The 24,383-nt window shown below is 41.1% G+C and overlaps 1 protein-coding gene across 1 annotated transcript; it reads left to right on the top strand.

Moving 5' to 3' along the window:
- The first annotated feature begins 2,437 nt into the window (after positions 1-2,437).
- Positions 2,438-24,383, top strand: ADGRF2 (adhesion G protein-coupled receptor F2). The gene is made up of 8 exons (XM_036249413.1): positions 2,438-2,532; positions 6,980-7,022; positions 7,756-7,907; positions 9,832-10,062; positions 11,497-12,858; positions 17,914-17,955; positions 21,929-21,988; positions 24,330-24,383. The coding sequence occupies exons 1-8, from the start codon at positions 2,461-2,463 to the stop codon at positions 24,375-24,377; spliced, it is 2,010 nt and encodes a 669-aa protein (XP_036105306.1). The 5' UTR covers positions 2,438-2,460; the 3' UTR covers positions 24,378-24,383.

Here is a 24,383-nt window from a genome sequence, read left to right as displayed (position 1 = left end):
CGTTTCAAAACCAAATAGGGGTGCCCTGGGCAGTTTGGTTCAGCAGTTAGAGCATTGGCCCATGGAGCAGAGAGTCCTGGGTTTGGTTCCTGCTGAGGACATGTACCTCGGTTGCAGTTTGTCGCTGGCCTCGGTTGGGGTCGTGTGGGTGGCAACCAGTGGATGTGTCTTTTTCACATCGATGTTTCTCTCTCTCTCTTCCTCCCTCCCTCACTCCCTCCCACTCTATCTGAAGATAAATGCAAGAATGTCCTTGGGTGAGGATAAAAAATAATAATAATTAAAAAATAAAATAGAATTTTTTTAAAAAGGCTTAATTTGAGCCAATCTGGAAGAAAGATGATTCTATTTAAGTTTAGAGTAAAAAGATGCCACTTTATTTAAAGAACAACCAGTTTTATAAGCAATATCCAAAGAGTTAAATTTAGAAAAAGTTCCTTCTAGTTAAAAGAATTGAAAAAAAAATTTAATTGCACTATAATTAGAATTACATGGCTGCTGAACCTTGGGGAAAGATAGCATTCTAGAGTTGTGTTCCCAGTTCTTCTACACAAAGATATACCTGGATTATAAAATAGATGTTAGAAAATTCTGGGTCTTAGGCAGCAACATATCTATCAGAACAGGTCATTCCAAAAAGTCTAGGGAAGGTCATCACTGCATAAAACATAAAGTGCTTATTTGGTAATACACAGAAACATCATTTTTGTAGTAATCAAAAAGCATTTTTATAAAAATGAAAACTTCACCATAGTTCCAATTTAAAACAAAATGAAAATATAATAAGCAAAGAATTCTTTAAATACAACATTTTAAATAGTTTAAGCAAACAGAATGGTTTTTACCTTGATCTGTCCACTTTAAATAATCGTTCAATTTTTCCTTTTACAAAAAAAAATCTTTTGAGTATTGGGCTGAGTAGTGCAAACTCTATGACAGTTTGTTATCTTGAATCATTCCTTAAATCACTTTTTAAAAAGCTGTTTCTGTTAAGAGGAAGCACGTTTTGTACAATGAGAATTTTAATATAAAGTTTATGAAATTCAGAAAAACATGGTCTCGTGCTCAGATCTTATGAGAATTATGTCAAGAAATTCATTATTGGTTTTAATTTTTTTCCATTTTTGATGACTTTTCCCAAAGCAGTAACTGCTTTGATAGTTATTCTAGTAAGTCGCACTGAAGATTTGCATCCTGGGATTTCTGTCCATTGAATGATTTAGGTTGGAATACGGGGTGCAAACATGACTGTAGTTTACTTACAATTGTGTGGTCATCTAGGTTGCTACTAAATTCTTCAGAAGTGGTCAACAAAGAAATTCCTTTGCTTAAAGATCTATAGACTTTCAGAAACCTGTATTGACGATACATTGAAACAGATAATACAAAATATTTTAAATATCATTAGATTTCAGTGGAATTTCAGCTAAGCAAGTATTTCAGTGCAAGAAACACAATTTAAAAATACATATTGCCTTATTCTTACAATAATGGCATTGCTTTCTATAGACGTGTGCATCATGGGGATAAAGAGAATTTCCTTTGGGCTAAAGATGGTCGAATAGCAAATATCAACCATTGCAAAGCCCCTAACCTTTGTTGACATCCAAGTCTTCTGAATCCTTCCATCCGAAAGCAAAGAAACAGCAAATGTCTTTCAAAGAGGATCTCACTCAGGATGAAGAATATTAAAATAATTAAAGTTTAGAATTGAAATGTCCACCTTTTGCGAATCTTCTGCAATGCATAAGACTGGATGCAAACCATCAGCTCTTCCTAACCACCTCCACCTCACCCTCCTTTCCTCTTCCTTTATCGCGTATACTGTGTACCCACTATGTGTCCATCACTGTCATACGTGCCAAGGAATCATTTTGACATAAGTTTCGACAGAAATAAGTTGCTACCTACTGATGAAAATACAGCCACAGGGTTAGGTGGGAATGAGGGGTAACAGGCCAAAGCTGGTGCTTAACTCTCCTTCGAAATATATTCATAGGCTGAGTCTGCACCCAGGCATTTCAACTCACGTTCCACCCTAGCCACCCACAAGTTTCTCAGCCCGGCCTAACCCGGAGAGTGAGCCATCTTTCCAGTTCCCCGAACATGGGCTGCTATTTATTACACCTGGGCAGGTAGCTTCCTTTGGAGGAATTCTCACATGAGGCATCACACGCAAGCCGACCGCAGAGGCTGGAGGTTATCTCGGCAATTGCTCGCGCCTCCCAGTACCAGCTGGCACTCACACATGCAGCCTCCCGCAGAAGTGGAGGGATGGGAGACCTCAGGGAGGCCACCTCTGGGGCAGGGGCTTCTGAGTAGACGGCACTGGGGACAGAACCCAGTCTGATAGGCTGACTGGGTCTGCAGGGGCATGGACTTTCGAAAGCTTCAGGTTGGAAACCTTTTGCCCTTTCATTTATTTTTACAGAAGCAAGAAAGGCAGCTGTGTTGAAGACAATGACTCATATGTTTTTGCTGTACTTCTTAGTGTTTCTTATGCCCACAGAGTCCTGCAGGACACTATGCCAGGTAAGAAAAGGGAAGTGGAGGGATAGAGTGCTGGGAGAGCAAATGGAAATGGAAACAAAAAGCCAGCTCTAGGTTATCTGAGCTGAAGGGTAAGGGGAAGATGATGGTAGAATGGTTCAGCCAGAAGAAATTGTGATTGCACTACATGTGTACAAACCCATTTAGCCAAGAGCTGCAGATGGTCTCCCATCAACTTTTCCTACATGTTCCCGAGATGCAATGAGGCTCAAATAATTTCAAGTGCCCTCAGGGGCACTTGAAAATGTGGGTGTGGTGAGGGTGTCAGAATGACTGGGAGATATTTTATGGCATTTAGTGTGGGCAAGACCTAGGAATAGTCCAGCACAATGAAGCACTGTCCCACCCCAAATGAAGTCTCCTTTGAGAAACCTGATAGTGACCACCATGGATAGGCTGGAAGGAGCAAAGAGCACCTCAGATAGTCAATGGTCCATCAAGGTCTAACTGGGAGGGAGTTTGTAACAATGCACTATTTGCACATTTTGTGGGTCAGTGAGCCTTATGGCTCTCCCTGAAATATTTTTCCCCATCCTACAAGTCACTAATTTTCCTATCAGTTACTTATTTAAAATAAGGTGAGGAGAATCATTGAGTAAGAGGGAGAGAGAGCACACAACAAAATATTTTAAGCCTCTTCTTGAGAAGAGAGTATTATTATTTGATCATAACAACTGGAAAAGAGCTTTGAGATCACATGGTGAAGTTCCACTACCTTATTTGATCAGTAAGGAAACTGAGGTCCATGGTGTGGAATGTGACTTGCTGGAGGCTACATACCTACTTAGCCAAAGAGCCAAGCTCAGTACCCCTGTCTTCGGATTCTTGGTTTTCTTTCTTTCTTTCTTTTTTATTTAATTAATTTATTTATTTTTGTTACAGATGTTTCTCCTTTTTCCCCCACTGATTCTCCCCTCCCCTTTCCTCCCCGCCCTGTCCCCAGCTTTGTTGTCCATGTCCATTGTTCATGCATACATGCATATAAGTTCTGTGGTTTATCTCTTCCCCACCACCCCCTCTTCTGGGGATTGTCAGTCTGTACCCCACTTCCACGTCTCTGGGACTACCCCATTTCTCAAACTGTTATGTTCAGTTTTGATCTTTCCATTTTAATATGTGCTTTTCTAAGAAGAGCCTCTTTAGGGGAGAATGACTTTGGGAATTCTTTCTAAGAGTTTCCATATGATATTTACTTTACTCTTTAAGTAGTTTGTCCTTGGGTGGGAGTTTTCTGCATGACTCCCCTTCCCATAGCACTGAGCTGGTGCTTAGTTTCTGGGAGAGATTAGAGACTCCTTCAGAAAGACTTTTTCCAGGAGTCAGCCCGACCCCATAGTGAGGTACTATTTCCTCCTTCATTTCCTCATCCACATTTTTCTACAAGACAGAACTTGAAGAGTAGTCAGAGCATTGGAGGTTAGCTTTGTTTTCTTGATTATTGGGGACCACCTTACTAGGAATACCCTATCCTTTTATTCTTACTAAGCAAGTAGCTGGATGCTGAGCCTCTGGATGTTGCTCCTCTCCTGACCTTCCTACTCACTTGGGCAGCTCCACAGGTTTAGCAGGTGGCAGGTTTGAAAGTGTGTGTGTTTACAGTATTAGGCTGAGGATTGTTGGTATCTGAAGCTTCTATAGTTCCTATCAGATATCACCTTGGAAATGAAATAACCAGGATCTGAACATGAGTGTGCTTTGGAAAATTACCTGGGAAGAAGTGAAATCAGGTCCTTCACTTAAGGCAGAGTTTCCAGAATTCCTCACAAACAGAATACCACAGCTTTGTGCCCACACATGTAATTAATATAATGTGACTTCACTGTAGTTTGTTTAATGGGCCAAGTATTATCCAGAGTTGTCCAATTTTATATGCTTTTTGTGGTGTGTTGGAGACCATGACCCTCTCAAGATGGGCTTAGGGCACCTTGAGATGCTTGTCCTTCTATCCGCCTTCCTCTGATTTCTCTACTTGGATGTGGGCTGACTTGGTGGAAAGAGCAATGTTGTAGGAATAGGACAGCTGAGTTCTAGCCCTGGCTCTAAGAGGAACAGCATGCATGGCCTTGTTCAAGTCATCTCATCCATCAAAGACTCACTTTCCTTATCTGTAAAATAAGAGGGTTGGACAGATTGACCTATAAGGTCTTTCAGAACCTCAAAAATATTATTTTGGTGTCCTTATTCAGTGGAAGGCCTTTATCTCTTTTGTGTATATAATAAAGCTTGATCCCCTCAACTGTGAAATGAGAAGTCATCCTACATCAGCAGGTTGAAGGAGGTTGCGTTTCATGAATCAGAGACACCTCTCTCACTTTGGACAGACCCCAGATGCTCAATTCAGATTCTCTATAAATTCTCATTTGGTAGAGAATACAGAAGATTCAGCTTTGTTTCTTGATATAATAGAGAGAAACAATATTGTGAAGAAGAAAAAGATATGAATTCTAAGGATTAGTCACACAGCTGAATCACTGAATTCTAGTTCTTTCCCCAATGGCTGAGATAGGAATGCAGCTTGGAGAAATTGTACCAAGGGTCCTTCCAGCCCATAGAGGGAAAACTGCTGTTGAAGAAACAGGAAGAATTAGACTTCCTCTCCACACTCATATACATGTACATACATGCCAATATATACATACATGCTAATATGTATATATATGCATATGTACTGATCTCGCTACTTGGTGGAGGGCGGTGTAAAGAAGCATGGTACACAATCCATGTTCTTAAGGAACTTATAATTTAATTGAAAAGATAATATGCATATATAAAAATAATGAGATAGTAAGAAAGCAGGTCAGGTGAGTATATACCAAGCATTGAATGATTGGTAGGGTGTTATAAATAATACATTTTATAGAACTGGATCAGGAAAGAGTCCTTGGAGTAGGCAAACTTGAGTTTGTATGTAATAAACATTCACTAAGTCCATTTTCAGAGGATAATGATGATAGCTAAATCTTAAATACCACTGACAATAATATTACAGGCCCAATTCTAAGTGTTTTCCATACATGATATAATTTATTCTTCATAAAAATCCTCTGAGGCAAGATTAGGAAATTATAGCACTATAAATCCTACCTTGCTTTATGGATGAGGAAACTGAAGCTCAGGGAAATGAACTTTCTCAGGTCTCAAGTAGCCATGTTGGGATTTGAACCCAATGTTCTGTTCCCAGGGTCACCTCTTGACCACAATGTGACATTGTTTCTCAGTGGAGGGTACAGTATCATACAGATGGGTAGGGAAGAAAGCAGCTTCTAATCCGGAGAGGTGGGAATGCTCACAGTAGGGGGAAGCCAAGTTTGGGGGGACTGCTCATAAAAAAAAAAAAAGCACATAAAATTACAAATACAAAATTTAGGGAAAAGTGAAAATTTAGTTATAATATGAAAAAGAATCATAACAAACTTCAAATTTGAAAGAGCTGAAGAGTATTACATTCAATAATTACTCAGTAATAAATTTAATAAAATAATAATATTTTTATGAATGAATGAACCATGCACATGTTTGTTCCTACATTTGTTGGCATACTTGAATGCCAATAATTTTATAATTTGTTTTTCTATCGAGAGAATAGAAAGATGATTCAGTCTTTCCTTTAGCATTACTGATTAACGTTAGTATTCTAGTTTAGAAAAATAGCTTTCTGCTTCTGAATTCATGGCCAGTAATGCCATTTAAATATGTAGAACGGTTGTCAAATTTGGGAAAACCTCTAGCAAGTTTCTTTCACATATGACCTACAGGGATCCAGGACTCTTAGAACGTTCTTATTCTGTGACTAAAGGTAAGCCCTCCTAAAATCAATGCCATTTATGTGCTGATATCTTTGTTGTGGTGCAGAGATGACTGCAAACTACAGAAGTACTATTACATCCAAGCTAATGTATCCCCAACTCAGCTTCTACGTGTCCATATTCCATAAATTGCTATGGTCTCTCTAGTGCAGTCCAAAATGGGGGTGTGTGTAAAGGAGGGGCAGTTGAAGGGACAAAAACTAATGGTCTGAACAGACGGTGGTTAAATGGTTCTGCTTTTGACAATGTAATAAAACACACGATAGTGTGAACCCCCTGCTAGATCCCTCAGTGCTTCGAAGGGGTCCATACAAGCAAAGGATTCTGGAGCTTAACCTTCATGGACTTCCCTGTAAATCCCCCTTTCCTCATGATGTATCTCCTAGGTAGAGTGCAGGTCATCCTTACTGGAGTGGATGAAGCACTCCTACTGAACAGCAGTGGGAGAGGTAGCTGTGTCAGCTAAAGGGCAAATGGGGTCAGGGGACACACTTCACCGTCTTAGCTGTTGGTGGGGCATCATAGCTGGTGAGAATGTGTTTGTTGGTCTGTGACTAAAGTGACTCATTGGGCTGGCTTCTCACCAATTGATTTTGATGTGAATTTTGATTTTCCCTCTCTAGGCTGCCAGAAAAAGCAAGGAGAAGGTGTCTGCCAGGCCACAAAGTACGTTGGTAACAGTTACTAATCAATTGAAAGTTTTATTGTCCATATCTTGTAATAGAGGGCCATCCCTGGTTGTGTCTTATGATATGGTAGACAGGACTCCTTGATGGCTTGCATTACAATGTCCTTTTTATTTTTCCCATATTAAATTGTACCTTTGACCTCTGCTTCCCTGTCCTGCCAGCACGCTCTACTCCATCCTGGTGTGGGAGTTTTTTACTATAAATCCTTTGGATTGAGCCAACTCAGACTGGGCTGTGGCTAGCACAGGTCTGTGAGGACTCACTGATGACATAACTCATTCTAACAAAAAACATAACTCATTCTAACGTTCCAGAGTTGGGAGGTTTCTTAGAGAACATCAGTACAGTGGCTGCCAAATGATCTCCTCCTTGAGGGGACTGAGGAGGTGCTCAGGGTGTTCCTGTGGGGTTTGAGAGGGACCTAGTGGCTGGACCGTGTGCTCTTCCCACCACGTCACCTGGGTCAGTTACACGTTTATCTATTTTCTACATTTGAGTTCCAGACATGATTTTGTTGGAAACAGCAGTACTTTGTCACTTAAGTAGATGATGATCACTGATCTACTTCAATCTTCCTCCACTTTACAAAGAAAAGACACCCGATGTCCCCAGGATTTATGTGCTTTCATGTGGTGACGCCTCGGGGATTGGCCTGTGCGACCCAGGGTCCATACCTCTTTATGTGATACTGATGCCTTTTATCTTCCCAGGTACATGCGATGGTATCTGTGTGGACAATTCCCAATGCAGTCAACCTTGCCCTCCAGACACGTCAGGAAACATGGGGTTTTTATGTAGACAAAAGAAATGGCACAAGATCACTGATACCTGCCATACTCTTACTTCCTTAAACATCTTTGAGGTAATGATGTATTTTCTTTCACATGCAAAGCAGAACCCCAAATTAGCAAGGAATATTGCACCCCATAAGAGAGAAGGACAGCTCCAAGCAGGGTGGTAGGTAGGGATGCTTACAGCTGAATACATAAACACCTACTTGTCCTCTCTCTCTATGCTAGAATGGCATTCTTAACTTTGGGCATGTAGAAGTTTGTGCTCCAGTCTCCCACACCTCTCATGGCACAAAGGAGTTTGATCACCAAGGTCAGAGCTAGAAGATAGGTCTAGAATTATCACAGCTTACTTCACTTTCACTCTTAGCTCTTCAATACCCCAAAGCCTGGCAACTCAATGTGTCCTTCACTGACCGGTAGCACAGGGCATCTCAGAACTTTCAGACATGGGGAGATGAGTTCCCACCTCAGACCTGCTGCATCTGAATATACATTTTACCAAGATCTCCCGGTGACCTCTGTGCTCAGTAAAGGAATGAGAAGAGAGCTGACCGAAAGGGAGGGACGTCATGGTCAAATAATGGAACGCATTTCCATGCACACTTAAGAAGCTACACTTTTAAAAAAATCAAATTCTAGTAAATGAATTCAGGTCCAATGTTATTTCTTCTTCTTTTGTTTCTATTTCTCCTGTTCCAGCAGGGGCTTTGTCTTTCTGAAGGTCAGCTCCTGATTTTTTCAGAGAAGTCAATGCTTGAGCATTTCCTGGGTCCTCACAACATTCCCATCCTCTGTTTTCCGGCATGACCAGGAGGAACAGTGGGTGTGATACCTGAAATTCCCCTACCAGACTTCAAATGGCTGCCTACCTTTGATTTGAAGGACCTGGGCAAAGATACACGTGGAGACACACTTACCATATGTCTTAACGTTTAAATGCTTTAAACCAAGTGTACGAACTGCGAAATAAAGCAGGCTCTGTCAGCCTCCCATCCTAGATTCCATCCTGTACCTCGAGGGTGGTAGAAGGCCAAGGTCACACAGCCATGAGCCTGAGCACAGGTGTCTCTTTGACACATCTCAGGCCTACGGTGAGCCCACTGGTGGCATGGTCCATCCTTGGCAGCACAGACCTAGGGGAGGCCTGGAAATGGGCTTGCAGTTGTCAAGTAGAATACTGGGGTATCTAGAAACAGGGACATGAGTTCTGACTAGGCATGGCCTCTAGGCTATGGACTCCTTCTCCATTGTGAAGGGGTAGGCTGGAGAAAGGGGTTCCCTTAAAGCAAGGTTTAGCACTTTTGCTCTGTAGGGGGCCAGAGAGTAAATAATTTAGGCGTTGTGGCTATTATGGCCTCTGTTGCATCTATTCAGCTCTTGTAGCATGAAACCATTGTAGCATGAAAGCAGCCATAGACAATGCTTACAACGCATGAGCAAGCTGAGTCCCACCAAAATTTTATTTATAAAAAACAGGTGGCCAAGCAGGGTCCATAGTTTGCTGCCCCTGCTTTAAAGTGTGGGACCCAGAGCGTGAATCTGTGGGAAATACCACTATTTTTAGTCATTCTTCTCTCTTGGTATTCCACTTGATTTATTCAAATCTAGTTCAAGATTTTTATGTTTAAAATATGCTTATGTTTCATGCCTTTGCCCCTTGGGAAGAATGAAAAATAAGTTTAAGTGGCACTAGAAATGTACCTAAATGCACACTATATTCACACAAAAGGGCTATTAAGCACTATGCTAAAGATAACAGTTGCTCTTTAGAAGCAGAAGGTCCAGGAGTAGGCAGCTGGCAAGCTGAAACTTCCCTCTTCTGTCCATACACCTTGGTATTGGGTAGGTTGTTCCATAGCAAATGTGACTTTGACAATATCAGTAGAAAAACATACACTTGTGTAACAAGGCTGTCTGACATTTTGGTAAAGTTACTTTTACAATGAAAACCAAAGTAATGTGATAAAAAAAATTCTTTTTGTCATTTTTTAGGAGCATTTCAATACAATCTCATCATCTGAAAGAAATATAACACTTGAGTATGCCAGACCATCTGAGACCATTGCAGATTTGTTGATGCAGAAGTGTCCAAAGGATCTGTCCTGTGTCATCACAAACATCCAGCATTCTCCCCGGATACCAGGGAACATTGCTGTCATTGTGCAGCTCCTACACAACATTTCAACTATGCTGTCGACAGATGTGGATGAAGTGAAGATGGAAGTGAGTGGCCTTGAGTATTTGGGAGAGCATCTGTTGGGGTTTTTTTTGTTTTTGTTTTTTCAGGGTATGGGAAAAGAATGCAGGTTAGTTGGAACTTTGGGGGTCTGAGGAGACCATGTCTTTCACCTCAGTATCGCCAACACCTGGTAAGTGTTTAAAATAAATCTTCACTGAAGGAGAAAATTGAATAAATGAATGGAAAAAGTGAATCCACTTAAACAACAAACATTTAGAGAGAGCGCTTACTGGGTGCTGGATTGGACATTGAAGCAAGCTTTTCCAATGTATAGTTTGGCTACTGCAAACCTCTAAGAGCCAATCTAGGTCCTGCAGAGAGAAAAACATTTATTTCTGAGTTAGAACAGGTTGCTAAAATAGAAAATAACTGGATGCCAAGAAAACAGCCATATAGGTCTGCTGCAAAAAGTGTGAAATGGAACTCGACCCATTTAGGGGGCTTTGATCTTCAAAGTAGAGGATAGTGAAAAGGAGGTTCAGGTTCTGGGGTCAGTTTCCATGTTTGATGGTCCTGTGCAGTGGGGATGTAATAGATGTCAATTACAGAGGCAGTGCTCTGAGCAGGGTAAGCAAATTGTTGGTGGCATCCAGGTGTGAAGTGGAACTTGATGGAAATGAACATGGTGAAGGCTACCCTCTTGCTTGCCTCCCAGAAAGGCATTGCATAAACAGGAGAAGGACAGCTTCCTTGTAGCTCTATCCTCCAACTCAAACTTGAGCGGTTTGTGAGTCACCTGGGGATCTCATTAAGGTGCTGATTCTGATTCATTCTGATTCATTAGGTCTGGGGTGGGGCCCATGATTCTGTTTATTTAAGAGGTTCCCAGGGAATGCTTATATTGCTAGTTGAAGGACCATACCTTATAAAAGTGAAGCTTGCTAAGATATGGAAACAGCCCAAGTGTTTGTCAGTAGATGAATAGATAAAAAAAAGCTGTAGTACATTTACACAATGGAATACTATGCAGCTGTTAAAAAGAAGGATCTCTTACCCTTTGAGACAGCATGAAAGGACCTGGAGAGTATTACGCTAAGCAAAATAAGCCAGTCAGAGAAAGACAAGATCACATGATCTCACTTATACGTGGAATCTAATGAACAAAATAAACTGACAAACAAATAGTCCCAGAGGCATGGAAACATGGAACAGACTGACAATATCACTGGAAGGGAGGGGGCAGGAAGAGATTAACCAAAGAACTTATATGAATCTATTCATAGCCCATGGACCTAGAAAATAATGTGGTGACGGCCTGGGGTGAGGCAGGAGCTGGTGGAGAGGGGTAAAGGAGGGGGGAAATAAGAGGTAGCTGTAGTACCTTCAACAATAAAAATTAATTTTTTTAAAAGTGAAGCTTGAATGTCCTGGTAGATTCAGACAGTGGCTCAGTAATTATGCCTGTTCTTCATTGACAGAGTTACAGCATCATGGCCAACCACATCCTTGACAGCAGAAGCATCCCAAACTGGACCTTCATTCCTGAAAAAAACAGCAGCTGTGTGCTGCTACACTCAGTCAATACCTTTGCAAGAAAGCTACTTACGAATAAACATTCCATTGACATAGCGGATGTCTTTATTCACACTATGTGCACCACCATATCTGGAGACAGCGATGGACAAAACTTAACTTTCTCAATGAAGGTTAATGACACCAGCAATAGAGTAACCGGGAGGGTTTTGATCAGCAGAGATGAAGCTCAGAAGGTGCAGTCTCCTTCCCAGGTCGTCAGCATTGCATTTCCAACTCTTGGGGCCATCTTAGAAGCCAGTCTTTTGGAAAAGGTCACTGTGAATGGACTTGTCCTGTCTGTCATTTTGCCCAAGGAACTTACAAGAATCTCACTGATTTTTGAAAAGATCAAGAATTCGGAAGAGAGGAGGACACAGTGTGTTGGCTGGCACTCGTTAGAGAGCAGATGGGACCAGCACGCCTGTCAAATGATTCAAGAAAACTCCCAGCAAGCTGTTTGCAAATGTAGGCCAAGCAAGTTGTTTACCTCATTCTCCATTCTGATGTCTCCGCACACCTTGAAGAATCCCATCCTGATTTACATCACGTACATAGGCCTGGGCATTTCTATTTGCAGCTTGATCCTTTGCTTGTCCATTGAGGCCTTGGTCTGGAGCCAAGTGACAAAGACAGAGATCTCCTATTTACGCCACTTGTGTATCGCTAACGTGGCGGCCGCCTTGCTGATGGCTGATGTATGGTTCATCGTGGCTTCCTTTCTCAGTGGCCCAACGACACACCACAATGCATGTGTGGCAGCAACATTTTTTGTTCATTTCTTTTACCTTTCTGTGTTTTTCTGGATGCTTGCTAAAGCACTTCTTATTCTCTATGGAATCCTGATTGTTTTCCATACACTGCCCAAGTCAGTCCTGGTGGCTTCTCTCTTTTCAGTGGGCTATGGGTGCCCTTTGGTCATTGCTGTTATCACAGTTGCTGTCACTGAGCCTGGCAAAGGCTACCTACGGCCTGAGGCCTGCTGGCTCAACTGGGACACGACCAAGGCCCTCCTGGCCTTTGTGGTCCCAGCCCTGGCCATTGTGGTAATAAACCTGATCACAGTGACACTGGTAATTGTCAAGACCCAACGAGCGACCATTGGCAGTTCCATGTTCCAGGAGGTGAGAGCCATTGTGAGAATCAGTAAGAATATCGCCATCCTCACTCCACTCCTGGGCCTGACCTGGGGATTCGGGATAGCTGTGGTCATCAAAGATCGCTCCCTCGTCTTCCACATTCTCTTCTCCTTGCTTAATGCTTTCCAGGTAAGTCCAGACACCTCTGACCAAGTCCAAAGCGAGAGAATTTACAAAGAAGTTTTGTGATCAGGAGGTTGTGCCATTATATTAATTATAAAAGACAGTGGTTTTGGAATAGCCTATTGGGTCAGGAAATAAGCTTTTGTTTCAGAAAGGCCTGGATTCACATTTTGACTCTCTCATTGACTAACGTGTAACATTCTCCTGAAATATTTGCTTAACGTTTCCAAGCCATATTTCTTCTCACTTATTGAATGGGATCAATCTGCTCACTTTATACGAGTATTTGGATAATGAAATAAACTAGTGAATGCAAAAGCACCAAGTATTAAGGTAGCAAGTATCCTAACAGTAGACTGAGTTTTAACTAGTTTGGAAATGAAACACTACCACTTCCCCCCAAATCTAGGTATGTAACTAGAAGTATTTACATTTCTATTTTATTCCATTTAAAATGTCTAGTTACCATTGGAAACCATCTTGTTTTAATGAAGCAGGCTGTACAGAGTGGTATTAAAGATAATTTCCCCTGTCCTCTCCTCACTTACCGCATCTCTGTGAACTAAAAAAAAAAAAAAAATGTTTATAGTTTCATGTATATACTTGCCAAACTCTCAATGCTTATATACAAACATATTTTCACATCATATAGGGGTTAAAAAACAATGTATAGTATTTTGCAACTTACTCTATCACTTAAAAATACATTTCAGCATTTTGCCAGCTTACTATGGATATGTATGTTTCTTTAATGGCTGGATAATATTCACTATTCAATAATTCTCTCTCTCTCTCTCTCTCTTTAATCTTCACCCGAGGGTATTTTTCCATTGATTTTTAGATAGAGTGGAAGGGAGTGGGGAAGAGAGGAAGAGAGAGAGAAACATCAATATGAGAGAAACATATCGATTGGTTGCCTCCCACACAACCCCAACCGGAGCCGCGGATCAAACCTGCAACCCAGGTATGTGCCCTTTACCGAGAATTGAGCACATGACACTTCGATCCGTGGGCCACCTTTCTAACTGCTGAGCCAAATAGGCCAGGGCAACAATTCCCTTCTTGAATGAATTTCTATTTCATTTTTTTCTGTCACAGTGTACCAATGAGTCAAAGTGTATTATATTGAATGTTAAATATATAAATAGCAACTAATTAAAAAGAAAGTTTTTATTTTTCTAAAGACTTCTAAAATATTTCTTTTCCTGAACATATGCTTATTTGAAAAAAAGCTTATTTTTCAATAAATATTTTACCTAATGAATCATCGAGATTTTTAAGACAGACATTTCTCATTTTTCTGTTTTAAAATTTAAGTATAAATGACTTTATTTATAATAAACATTTCGATGTCTCAGAGAACAATGTGAACAATAATGGGGTGCCTAATCTTTTGAATCTCTGTTGTTGTATTATTCATTTCTATAGAATATATTAACTGTCCCCTACATTTTTTTTATAGCTCCTAGTAAACATCAATTCCCTTACTCATGTTATGCAGCTAATCTCTGAGGACTGGGCTAAAAGCCCTGTGTTCCCCAATTTCTGTTCAGCATATCCCATGGCTATTTGCCATGTACTTAATGAGCTTATGTCTTACTCCTCAGAATTTTCCTTTTCTTGTCTCCCTTGGAGCCATCTTAACTATGGTTTTGTTTTGGACGAGGCTGTGAGCACTTGTATTTTGGTATCATAAGCTCTTTTACCTGTCATAACAGGATCAACTTGTAATTTAAACTCAGTTTCTGCCTTGACACCCGGCAAGGAGAAGGGTCTAAGTGCCAATACCGATGGGACAGGGAGAAGCTGAGAGCAGGGTTTGGGTGAAGGCCAGACATCAGGCAAGCACCAGGCAGCGGTGTGCTGGGGCAGCTTGTACTGGCCCAGGAGAGCTGACTGCTGTCATTTCAGGAATTCGGTGAGTTGGTTGCAAACACAGACATCATTAAATTATGTAGACTCATCATTCAATAAATTAGATGAAAAACAAAGGTCAAACATCCTCAAAAATCCATCACTTCCTAATTGTTTTTCTATAGTTTACCCTGCTCTTGAGGTTATTTGAATCTCCTGTATCTTTTGGGTGGAAACACTGTATCATGATGTACCCATCTCTTCCTAACTCCTTGGTTAGTGATGTCCTGTTGCTAGATTTAAATCAACCATGGTGGGGGGAGTTAGCCATGAAGATTGGCAAGTGCTACAAATGAGCAGAGTTCATGGCCAACATATGGGTGGTTCAAGGTACCATTGGGAGGAGAGAAAGAAGAGCCATAGATCCGGTGAGTTGGGAGACAGAAACAACTAAGCGGGAAGAAGCGGGATGAGCGGAGTCTTAGGATGAGCTGAGATGAGGAGCAACTGAGGCTGATGGAGCAGGCAGAGAAGAAAGATGCCTAAACATACTGGGAGGTCCAGAGGTGTAGGAGAAAGCCTCTTTGAAAGATGTCTTGGGTCTGGGCTTGTGGGAGCACCCCCACTGGTTTTAAAGCTCAACCACCCCCTTTACTAGGGAAAGAGTATTATATGGGGGTGGGGTGGCAAAAGTAGGTTTATAGTTGTGAGTACGTGAAAGAGTTTATTCTTGTAATATTTGTTAAGTATTGTATTACTTTCCCTACGAACAACCGTAATACCACTTTTGCTCACCCTGTACAGTCAGTTGCTGCCTTGAATGCTACTTTGTCAATCTGTAACTTCTATGGATATCTTCTCTTGTATTTACAGAGTAATTGTGGGCTGGGTAAGGTTCAGGGACCCATACAATTCTGGGGGGCTTATGAACAACAGAAATTTATTTATCAGAGTTCTGGTGGCTGGGAAGTCCAAGATCAAGACATGAGCAAATTCGGAGTCTTATGAGAGCCTACTCCCTGGTTTAGAGATGGTCTTCTCACTATAAGGGGGAAGGGGGCTCCCTGGGGCCTCATTTGTAAGGACATTGATCTATCTCATGAGGGCTCCACCCTCATGACCTAATCACCTCCCAAAGATGTGCCTCCAAATACCTTCACATTGGGGGTTAGGATTGAATATACAAATTTGGGGCGGGGTAGAGAGCACAAACATTTACTCTGTAGCAGTAAAGCACATATTTTAAAACCTGGAAGAACACCTTGGGATTTATCTGCTCGAATTGCACTTTTCCTAGCATAAGAAATGCAAAGTGGGTGCTACCAGTGAATTCATCTCAATCAGAAATTAAACTTTACGGCTAATATTTTATCCACATTTTCTGAATGACATTTTATGCAACTTTTCCCAAGGTGGCATGGATCAATGAAGAGTGGTTGTAGTAGGGTAGTTCCCTGTTACATATTTATAGCTGTGCAGAGGCAGACTGCATGATAAAGAAATTACACACATACATAGACTCAGACACACACACATACACAGAAGACACCATATTTATTGAGTATTTATTTTGTGCCAAACATTATGCTAAATATTGAAGATATAAATTTAATTAGTCCAACCTTAAGAAATTGAAAATCTTTCAAGGAGATAAATTTTTCTTAGTCCTATAGCCAAAGGAATGTATATTTGTGAAGGAAACAGGCAAAAATTGTGGTTCTCAGATCTTTTCAAAATTTAATTCTTGTGAAAAAAATTTATGGAGATTCTGATTTAAAATGTATTATTCGTGCCAAAACCAGACTTAGATTTATTTGTCTGAAGCATCTGTACACAAATGATACTTTGTACCCTTGTGGATCATGCTATCAGTGGCATTTTATTAGTAGACCAATGACAGATTTCAATAGCTTTCTTTTAGGCTAAGAAAGTCACACAAGAAAGCAATCCAAGCATGGAGGACTTGCTGGACTGGCTGAATGGAGAGGTGTATTTCAGTATGTTTGGGGGACTTGATGAGCTGCATGGCCATCCGAGCACTGGTCCCTGTGAAGTCTTCACCTCTCTGCTGAGCTTTTGAAAACCATGGCAGTAGTGGGTTGGTACTGCTCCTGCTGATGACCAACTTGTTGTAACATCGTCATTATTTTGTATGAAATCTGTGTGCCTTGACAGACCTCTGCCTGGGTAAGGGCTCACATTTGATTATGAAATCAGAGCAACTTAACAAGGATGCCTAAATCAAAGGTCATTCTCTCCTCTTTTCGGATGAGCAAAGACCTGAGTAATCACACTTTTAAGAGACATTTTGTCTAATCAATATTGCTGTCTATCACATTTTGAAAGTTGAATCTCTGACCTTCATTTCTTCTATCTGCAAAATAGGATGAATACTTTTTCTTCTTCCAAGTGGTTCTGTGCCACTACATATGAAAAAAATTGAAAACTCAAATGGACTATAATGATGGAGGAACAGCCTCCTTTTGACTTTAATAGAGTTCTGTTTGTTGTGGATGATAAGAGCTATGAGAGCTAATTAATTCCCTCTATGTCATATTTGGAACACTTATTTCTGAGCACCCATCATATGTTTGGAGACTCAATCTGTTTTGGGTCTTAGTTTTTCTGATGATCTGTATATTTGATTTTTCTTTGCAAATTTTATAACAGTTGTTGGGTGTGGATGGAAGAAGGAGATTGAGGGTGTTAAATAAAACTGAGCATGGATGCTTTTTATTTTATTTTTTTTTGTAGAAGTTTCTTTCATTGCTAATTATTCAGGGATGTAAGGCTGCCGTCCATTGTCTAACATCTCTGACTGTTGTTGGACCGTTATATTTTGATGACATTCACAGCCCCTGATAAATCCAAAACACTTTTATTTTCCCCAAATTAAAAAGAAATTCTTATAGTATATTTATATGAATATGGGGCCTTGGTCTGTTTGGTTTACTGAGGTACCCAGAGTGTCCGGAACAGTGGCCAGCACCGGGGGGACACTCTATTGATTATTTGCTGAATGGATTAATCTAGGTGTTGTGACCTTAAAATGAGTCAAAGATTGAATGAAATGGTCTTTATTTTAGTTTTCTTTTTACTCTTATATCAGTTTCAGAATAGAAACTGGTAATGAATGCTGGCATTTCTTCTTATTATTATTAGTATTGTTTTGTAAATGATGCTTCTTCCCTCTTCTCTCTTTTTCAGGGCTTCTTCATCTTGGTGTTTGGAACAATCCTGGATCCAAAGGTACTATAAATTCTTCTTGTTCTTTTTCTTTATGTATTAACAATACTTGGCCCTGAAATGCTCATTTGTAAAGCGCACCTACTGAGGGGTTTCATCTCAATGATTTGTGCAGACACTTGAACAGCACATCACTGCTCTTCATGATGCAAGTAATATCAGCCATCTTTCAAGCTCTTATTGAAAGCATATTATGTACATTAGCTCTAATCCTTAAAACAATCTTTGGTATTCCTATTTTCAGTTTTATGGATGAGGAAACAGACTCAAAGTAATTAAGTAGCTTGCTACAGAAACCCACACTACCTAGTTGGAGCAGAAAATAATTTATTAAAACTCACAATATCATTTTTGGGAAGACCTCTCTTTGGCTTGGAGGCATGGAGGCTGCACACCAGATATAGTCCCCAGTTCACAGGACACAGCTGCTCCACATGCAACACCTTCCCCACTTTGCTGGGCACCAAGCCAATGTCAGACAGTGGATGCTAAGCTAGAGTTACTGCTACTGCTTCCTCAGGGATCACCTCTATCCTGCCTGTTGGGACCCACTGGTACCTGCTTCCCTTTCTTTTCTTCTTCTTTTTTTAAATTTATTTTTCTTTATTGATATTAGAAAGAGAGAGGAAGGGAGAGGAATAGACAGAAACATTTATGAGAGAGAATATCGATTAACTTCTTCCTGCATGCCCCCCACTGGGGATCAGACCAACAACCTGGGCATGTCCCCTGACAGGGAATCAAAATGCCGACCTCTTGGTTCATGGGTCAACACTCAACCACTGGGCCACACAAGCCTAATAGTACCTGCTTCTTGAATTGTCATGTCTGATTGGCTGAGCCCAGGTCACATGGCTGCATCATAGCTGCAAGGGAGGCTGGGAAAGTAAGTTCCTGACTTCTACCTGGAAGAGCAAGGGCTCCAGGAAGGGAATTCTCCTAATACAGAGAGCATGGATAGGTAGTGGGTGGTGAAAACAAATAAAACCTAAACAAACGAACAAAACAACAAATGATTGCTTAGACTTCTAAAATCACCTTCCCTCCATTGTACTGTACTGTCTCTAGAAATGAGAAAAGCACATAACCCTTTTACCCTTTCAGATGTAGATACAAACACCTTCGCTGCAGGGTTTTTATGTTTTTGTTTGTTTCATATTTTTAGAGAGAGAAGAGGGAAAGGGGAAACAGGGATAGAAACATCAATGAGAGAGAACAGTGACTGGCTGCCTCCTGCATGCCCTGCACTGGGAATTCGGCTCAGAGCCTGGGCATGTGCCCTGACCGGGAATCGAACTGGTGACCTCATGGGCCATTGCTCAACCACTGAGCCACACCGGCTAAGCTTCAGGGGTTATTTTTTATTTATTTTTATTAACAATATGCTCTATTACTAACAAGTTAATATGCAAGATTTGTAAAAAAAATAAAATAAAAAAAAAGCATTTTATAATGGTCCTTCCATTTTCTCATGAGGATACCATAACCTGATAAAAATTATTCAGAGGTGAAAGTTAAAGTATTAGTCTTTTAGTCTTAATATTTCTACATTCTGGCTGTGTGCCACTGAGGAGTTCCTTAACTCTCATGAACCTCAGATTCCTGAAAGGGAATGCAGAGATAATGATGATTTCCCTGCCTTTTCTGCTAAATTATGATAAAGAACAAAAGCAATTTTACAAATGAAAACACATGAAAAGCATTTAAGTTATTATGCAGTTGTATGCCATATTATGATTTTTCAAATTAATATAATACAAAACTAGCATTTGTAGGCAAAACATCAGAAGCAGCATTATTGTTTATTGGTGTACCAATGTTAGATGTTGTAAGATGTCCAAAAAACTCTAAAACATGGAAGATTCCATCACAATCAAAACCTCTTACTTTTAAAATTATAATGTAAAAGGTAAATACTGAAAGGCATTATGATTAATTGACAAAAAATCATACAGTAGTCTCCCCATATCCTTGGGGAATACTTTCCAGGACCCCCTGTGGGTGCTTGATATTGAGGATAGTATCAAACCCTAATTATACTCTGCTTTTTTCCTTACACGTACATTTTAAAAAAATTTACTCTAAAGTTTAATTGATAAATTAGGCATAGTAAGAGATTAACAGTAATATCTAAAAATAAAATAGAACAATAATAACAATATACTGTAATAAAAGTTATGTCAATGTGGTTTTTCTCTTAAAATGTCTTATTAAACTATACCCACCGTTTCACTTGAAGCGCTTTACAGCTTCTATATGGCATGTCTGCATTATGTCACTACTCTTGCCTCTCGGAACCATTATTAAGTAAAATAAGTGTTCCTTGAACACAAACACTGTAACACTGTGACAATCGACCTGATAACCAACATGGTTAAGTGACTAACAGGTGGGTAGTGTTTACAGCATGGAGACACTGGACAGAGTGAGGATTCACATCCCAGGCGGATGGAGCAGAATGGCGGGCGATTTCATTACACTACTCAGAACAGCACACAATTTATTTTATTTTATTTTATTTTATCCTCACCCGAGGACATTTTGCTATTTTTTGTTCAGATAGAGTGTGTGTGGGGGGGAGAGAGAGAGAGAGAGAGAGAGAGAGAGAGAAACATCGACGTGAAAGGGACACATTGAGTGGATGCCACCTGCACGACCAACCAGGGCCGGGGACAAACTGCAACCAAGGTACATGCCCTTAGCGGGAACCGAACCCGGGTCTCTCTGGACTGCAGGCCAATGCTCCAACTGCTGAGTCAAACCGGCCAGGGCAGAACAGCACACAATTTAAAATTTACAAATGGTTGGCTTCAGGAATTTCCCCTTTAATATTTCAGACCATAGTTGACTGTGGGTAACAGAAACGACAGAAAGAAGAATGACAGATAAGGGGACACTATTGTATATATCAGCAGTCTTTAAACATTTAGAATCAGCAAAAACCAGTGAGCACCTATCACCAGATGTGCTTCTTATTAATGTACAAAGTATGTATGATACACATTATAAAGCATAGACTTGAAACAAGATGAGAGGAAAGAAATTTAAATCGAGGCTGCAGTACGTTTTTACATATTGCGATGGACTTTGGGTGCTCGGACCCCCACCCCAGGGAGTGCTGTACCTGCCTGGAACCTGTGTGACAGAACAGTGCGCTTTCGGGGAAGGCTGACGTCACTCTGAGCTAGAGGACTCGGGCATATGTGAACTGGGAAGACAACACTTCTACGAGTCCATAGGTGATGACTAGCATTTTATATAGCAAAAGGAAAGAGGGAGTAGAAATGAGAAGAACGTGCCTATATACTGTAGGAGAGACTTAGGGAAAATGACAGGGTGGTCTGAAGGCAGGGGACTCAACACCCGGCTCTTTCTCTTTCTAGCAGACTGGCATTGCATGCAATGGAATATCGGAGTCTTAGTTCCTCAGTTGTACCTGTCGTCCAGGGTTTTTTTTTTGGATCAAATGAGATGGCAGGTGTGAAAAGCACTTTCAAGTTATAAAACAATATATCATTGTTATTTATTATTCCTATTTTCTTGGTCCCACCAGTCATTGCTGTGTTTTTGGTTGTGTAGGATTCTTTTTCTTTTTCTTTTTTAAACCATGGTTAGGTCCTCTAGAAAAGGAAGTTTGAATAGTTGACAAAATGTGGGAAATGTTCAACTATACTCCCCCGAAATACTCCCAAAGCTGGCAAGGAATCTTCAAACTGGTGGCAAACTGTATTTCTTAGCCACTGGATTCATTTTCGAGGACCTGAATATAAATCTCTTATGCTGGCTCCACCTCGCTTATCACTCCGCGTCTCCCCACCTTCTCCCCAACCATTTCACCAAGTCACCGATGCCTCCAAATCCCGCCAACAGCACCTGACTGGGAACACGCTGCCCTACCCCAATACAAGCCAGGCCCAAACACATGTGCATTTCTTACAATCTCTTGATCTTAATTTTTTTTTAATTAACTATACAGATAAGAGAAGCCTTAAAGAATCGAGTAACCTCTACAAAGTGGATCTCCAGAATATCAGAGGTAAAGCCTTCATATTTATTGTTTGCACCTAAACGTTTGACAAGGGAACAATGCCGGAGTCTCCTGCACGCGGAGTGTTTCTAAAACATCCCTTAACACTTTGTAGTATGGTGTTTTCACAAGTGCCCAGTGAGTGCTTCTCTGAGCTGTTCAAGTTCTTCCTGGAGTCCTGGGACCACATCTGAAGAGATGGAGGTCGATTTAAATGCATGCAGAGGGGGCGTGACCAAGCTTCAGGGCCTGGCGGGGTGAGCCTCACACCAGACCTCTGGAGAGCAAGGGAGGAAACAGACAAGCAGGGAAGATTAAAAAGTCTCAGGTTCCGTGGCACCCCACTTGTTCTTTAGGACTTCAATTTGTTGAACCACATCTCAAGTGAAAATTCCAGGGACACGAATTCAGAACCTACACAAAGAATTACCCAATAGCTTGAGTTGTTAAAGAAGGTTAGGGGCCTGTTCAGTCATTGGATGGTATGTATGCCCTTTCATGTATCACCACTGCCTATAATTTAGTATCTATGTAGTATTGTTAGGCAAAATGCGACCCCTGAAAAGTTGAGACAATTTTAAATGGCAGCAAAAGAGGGGATCCAGGGGACATACCCAGACACAAGAGAAGAGGCCACCTAGAGGTTCCCACGCCAACACCTGATGGGATCCACACGGGTCAGCATGGACTGGGTTGGCAGGAGATTTGCATGGAGAGGGGTGATGAGTCATTCTAGGGACCGGGCACCCTGTGGTCCTGGGTAGCAGCATCACCCCTTCCTATGATCCTTGCCTTCCCATCCCCTCTCCTTTGCTTCCCTTAGCCCTCTTCTTCTTCTTCCCTTTATTTTTTTTTCCTCTTTTGCCTTACCCTTACCAAAGCTTTGATCTTATCCCCAATCATTGGTCTTTATACCTGGGAAATTGCTGACCCCTCTACAGCCCTTTCTTCAGAAAAATAAAAAAATAACAACCCCTCCCCACCCCCAGGCCAACCCTACCATATTTTTCTGAGTATAAAACAGTGGTTCTGTAGCCACAGTACCCAACCTTAGCCAAACTTCGGAATTAGCCAGGAAGCTTCAAATAATGTTGCCTGCCCCCCCCCCCCCCCCGAAGCTTTCATTCACTTGGTCTGCAGTGTGGCTTGAGTTCTAGGTGATTGTAACGTAGTCAAGGTTGAGACCCACTCATCTAAGTCTTCCTGAAGTGTCTTAGCATGGTACATATTTTCTTCACCATTGTACCTGCCGTAAGTATTCCCTGCTACCTCTCTCTAGTCTGCGCCCGTACTCTCAGGAGAGGGTGTGACTGTTCCAATCTCTTCCAGGTCAGCATGGCTCCTTTCCTTCTGTGTTTTCAGTATTGATCCATTCAGCCACCACATGGACATTTCCTTCTTCAGTGCTTTGGAGAAATAGTCATTAAAAAAATGTCTTTTTTAAGATACACCAGGGTCATACCCAGAACTTTATTATCAGTTTTAATTGTCTGGATTCGTGCTTTTCAATGCTGGCTGCACCTTAGAAACACCTAGAGAGCTTTTAAAATATATCACTGTTCTGAATCCACCTGAGAAAATTTAACCAGAAAGCCTTGGGGGTAGGGCCACATTATTTTTAAAGCTCTCCGGTGCTGCTAGTAAAGTTATCCTAACTTCTTGCAGTCCTTCCTTCACTGTGCTCACCAGTTTTTGCTCATTACAAGTCAGTTTCATCATCCCTACTCAGAAAAAGTAGGTTTATCATGTTTCCTCCTCGCCTGCTTTGCAAGCCTCTGACCCCTAGGTGGCAGTGCACTACAGTCCAGATTCATTGTGATATTTATGCAGGGAGTGTCAGCCCTGGGTTTCCAAACCCAGGGTGATCAATGTGCTTGTCTGTGTTCATTTAATACTCAGTGTGACAAATTAGTCTATGCTCATGTAATAATTCTACCAATGAATTAATGCATTACCTGTCTTAGGCAACATATACTTAAAATACAGGATATTTCAGACTCAGTCCCCTTACAGGGGAATGACTTTAACATGGAGAAGTTCAGCGGACCAGCTGAGAGGAGCGATTTGGGGGCTAGGAGATATTTTAAGGTTGATCTTTTCCTCCAGTCCCCTCAACTGCCTTCTCCCATTTTCCTCCCAAACCAGAGGCTCCTTTAGGCCCGGCCAAGGAGGGAGGATTCCTCCTACCAGGCTGGTCCTATGTTGTCAGCAGTTCTAATACAAACTGGGAGAGAGAGAAAGTAAAATGATAAAATAAATTGCTGTAGGTCACAAATTTCCGTGTGCTTTGGATAAATGATCATTGAAAACAAACCAATAATAACGGAAATTATACTTTTATCTTCAACAGAACCTTTCTTCTGATTTCTCTTGCCACCCCACCAAAGGGCCAAGCTAACAAACC

Source organism: Molossus molossus, unplaced genomic scaffold (genome assembly GCF_014108415.1).
Source record: "Molossus molossus isolate mMolMol1 unplaced genomic scaffold, mMolMol1.p scaffold_m16_p_8, whole genome shotgun sequence".
Lineage (NCBI taxonomy): Eukaryota > Metazoa > Chordata > Mammalia > Chiroptera > Molossidae > Molossus > Molossus molossus.
The sequence above is the reverse complement of the archived record's forward strand: the minus strand, read 5'-3'. Positions and strand labels throughout refer to the sequence as shown.

Coding starts and splice junctions, on each gene's coding strand:
- ADGRF2 (XM_036249413.1), top strand. CDS start 2,461: ATGACTCATATGTTTTTGCTGTACTTCTTAGTGTTTCTTATGCCCACA. Junction 7,908..9,831: donor CTTCCTTAAACATCTTTGAG/GTAATGATGTAT, acceptor GTCATTTTTTAG/GAGCATTTCAATACAATCTC. Junction 12,859..17,913: donor CCTTGCTTAATGCTTTCCAG/GTAAGTCCAGAC, acceptor TCTCTTTTTCAG/GGCTTCTTCATCTTGGTGTT.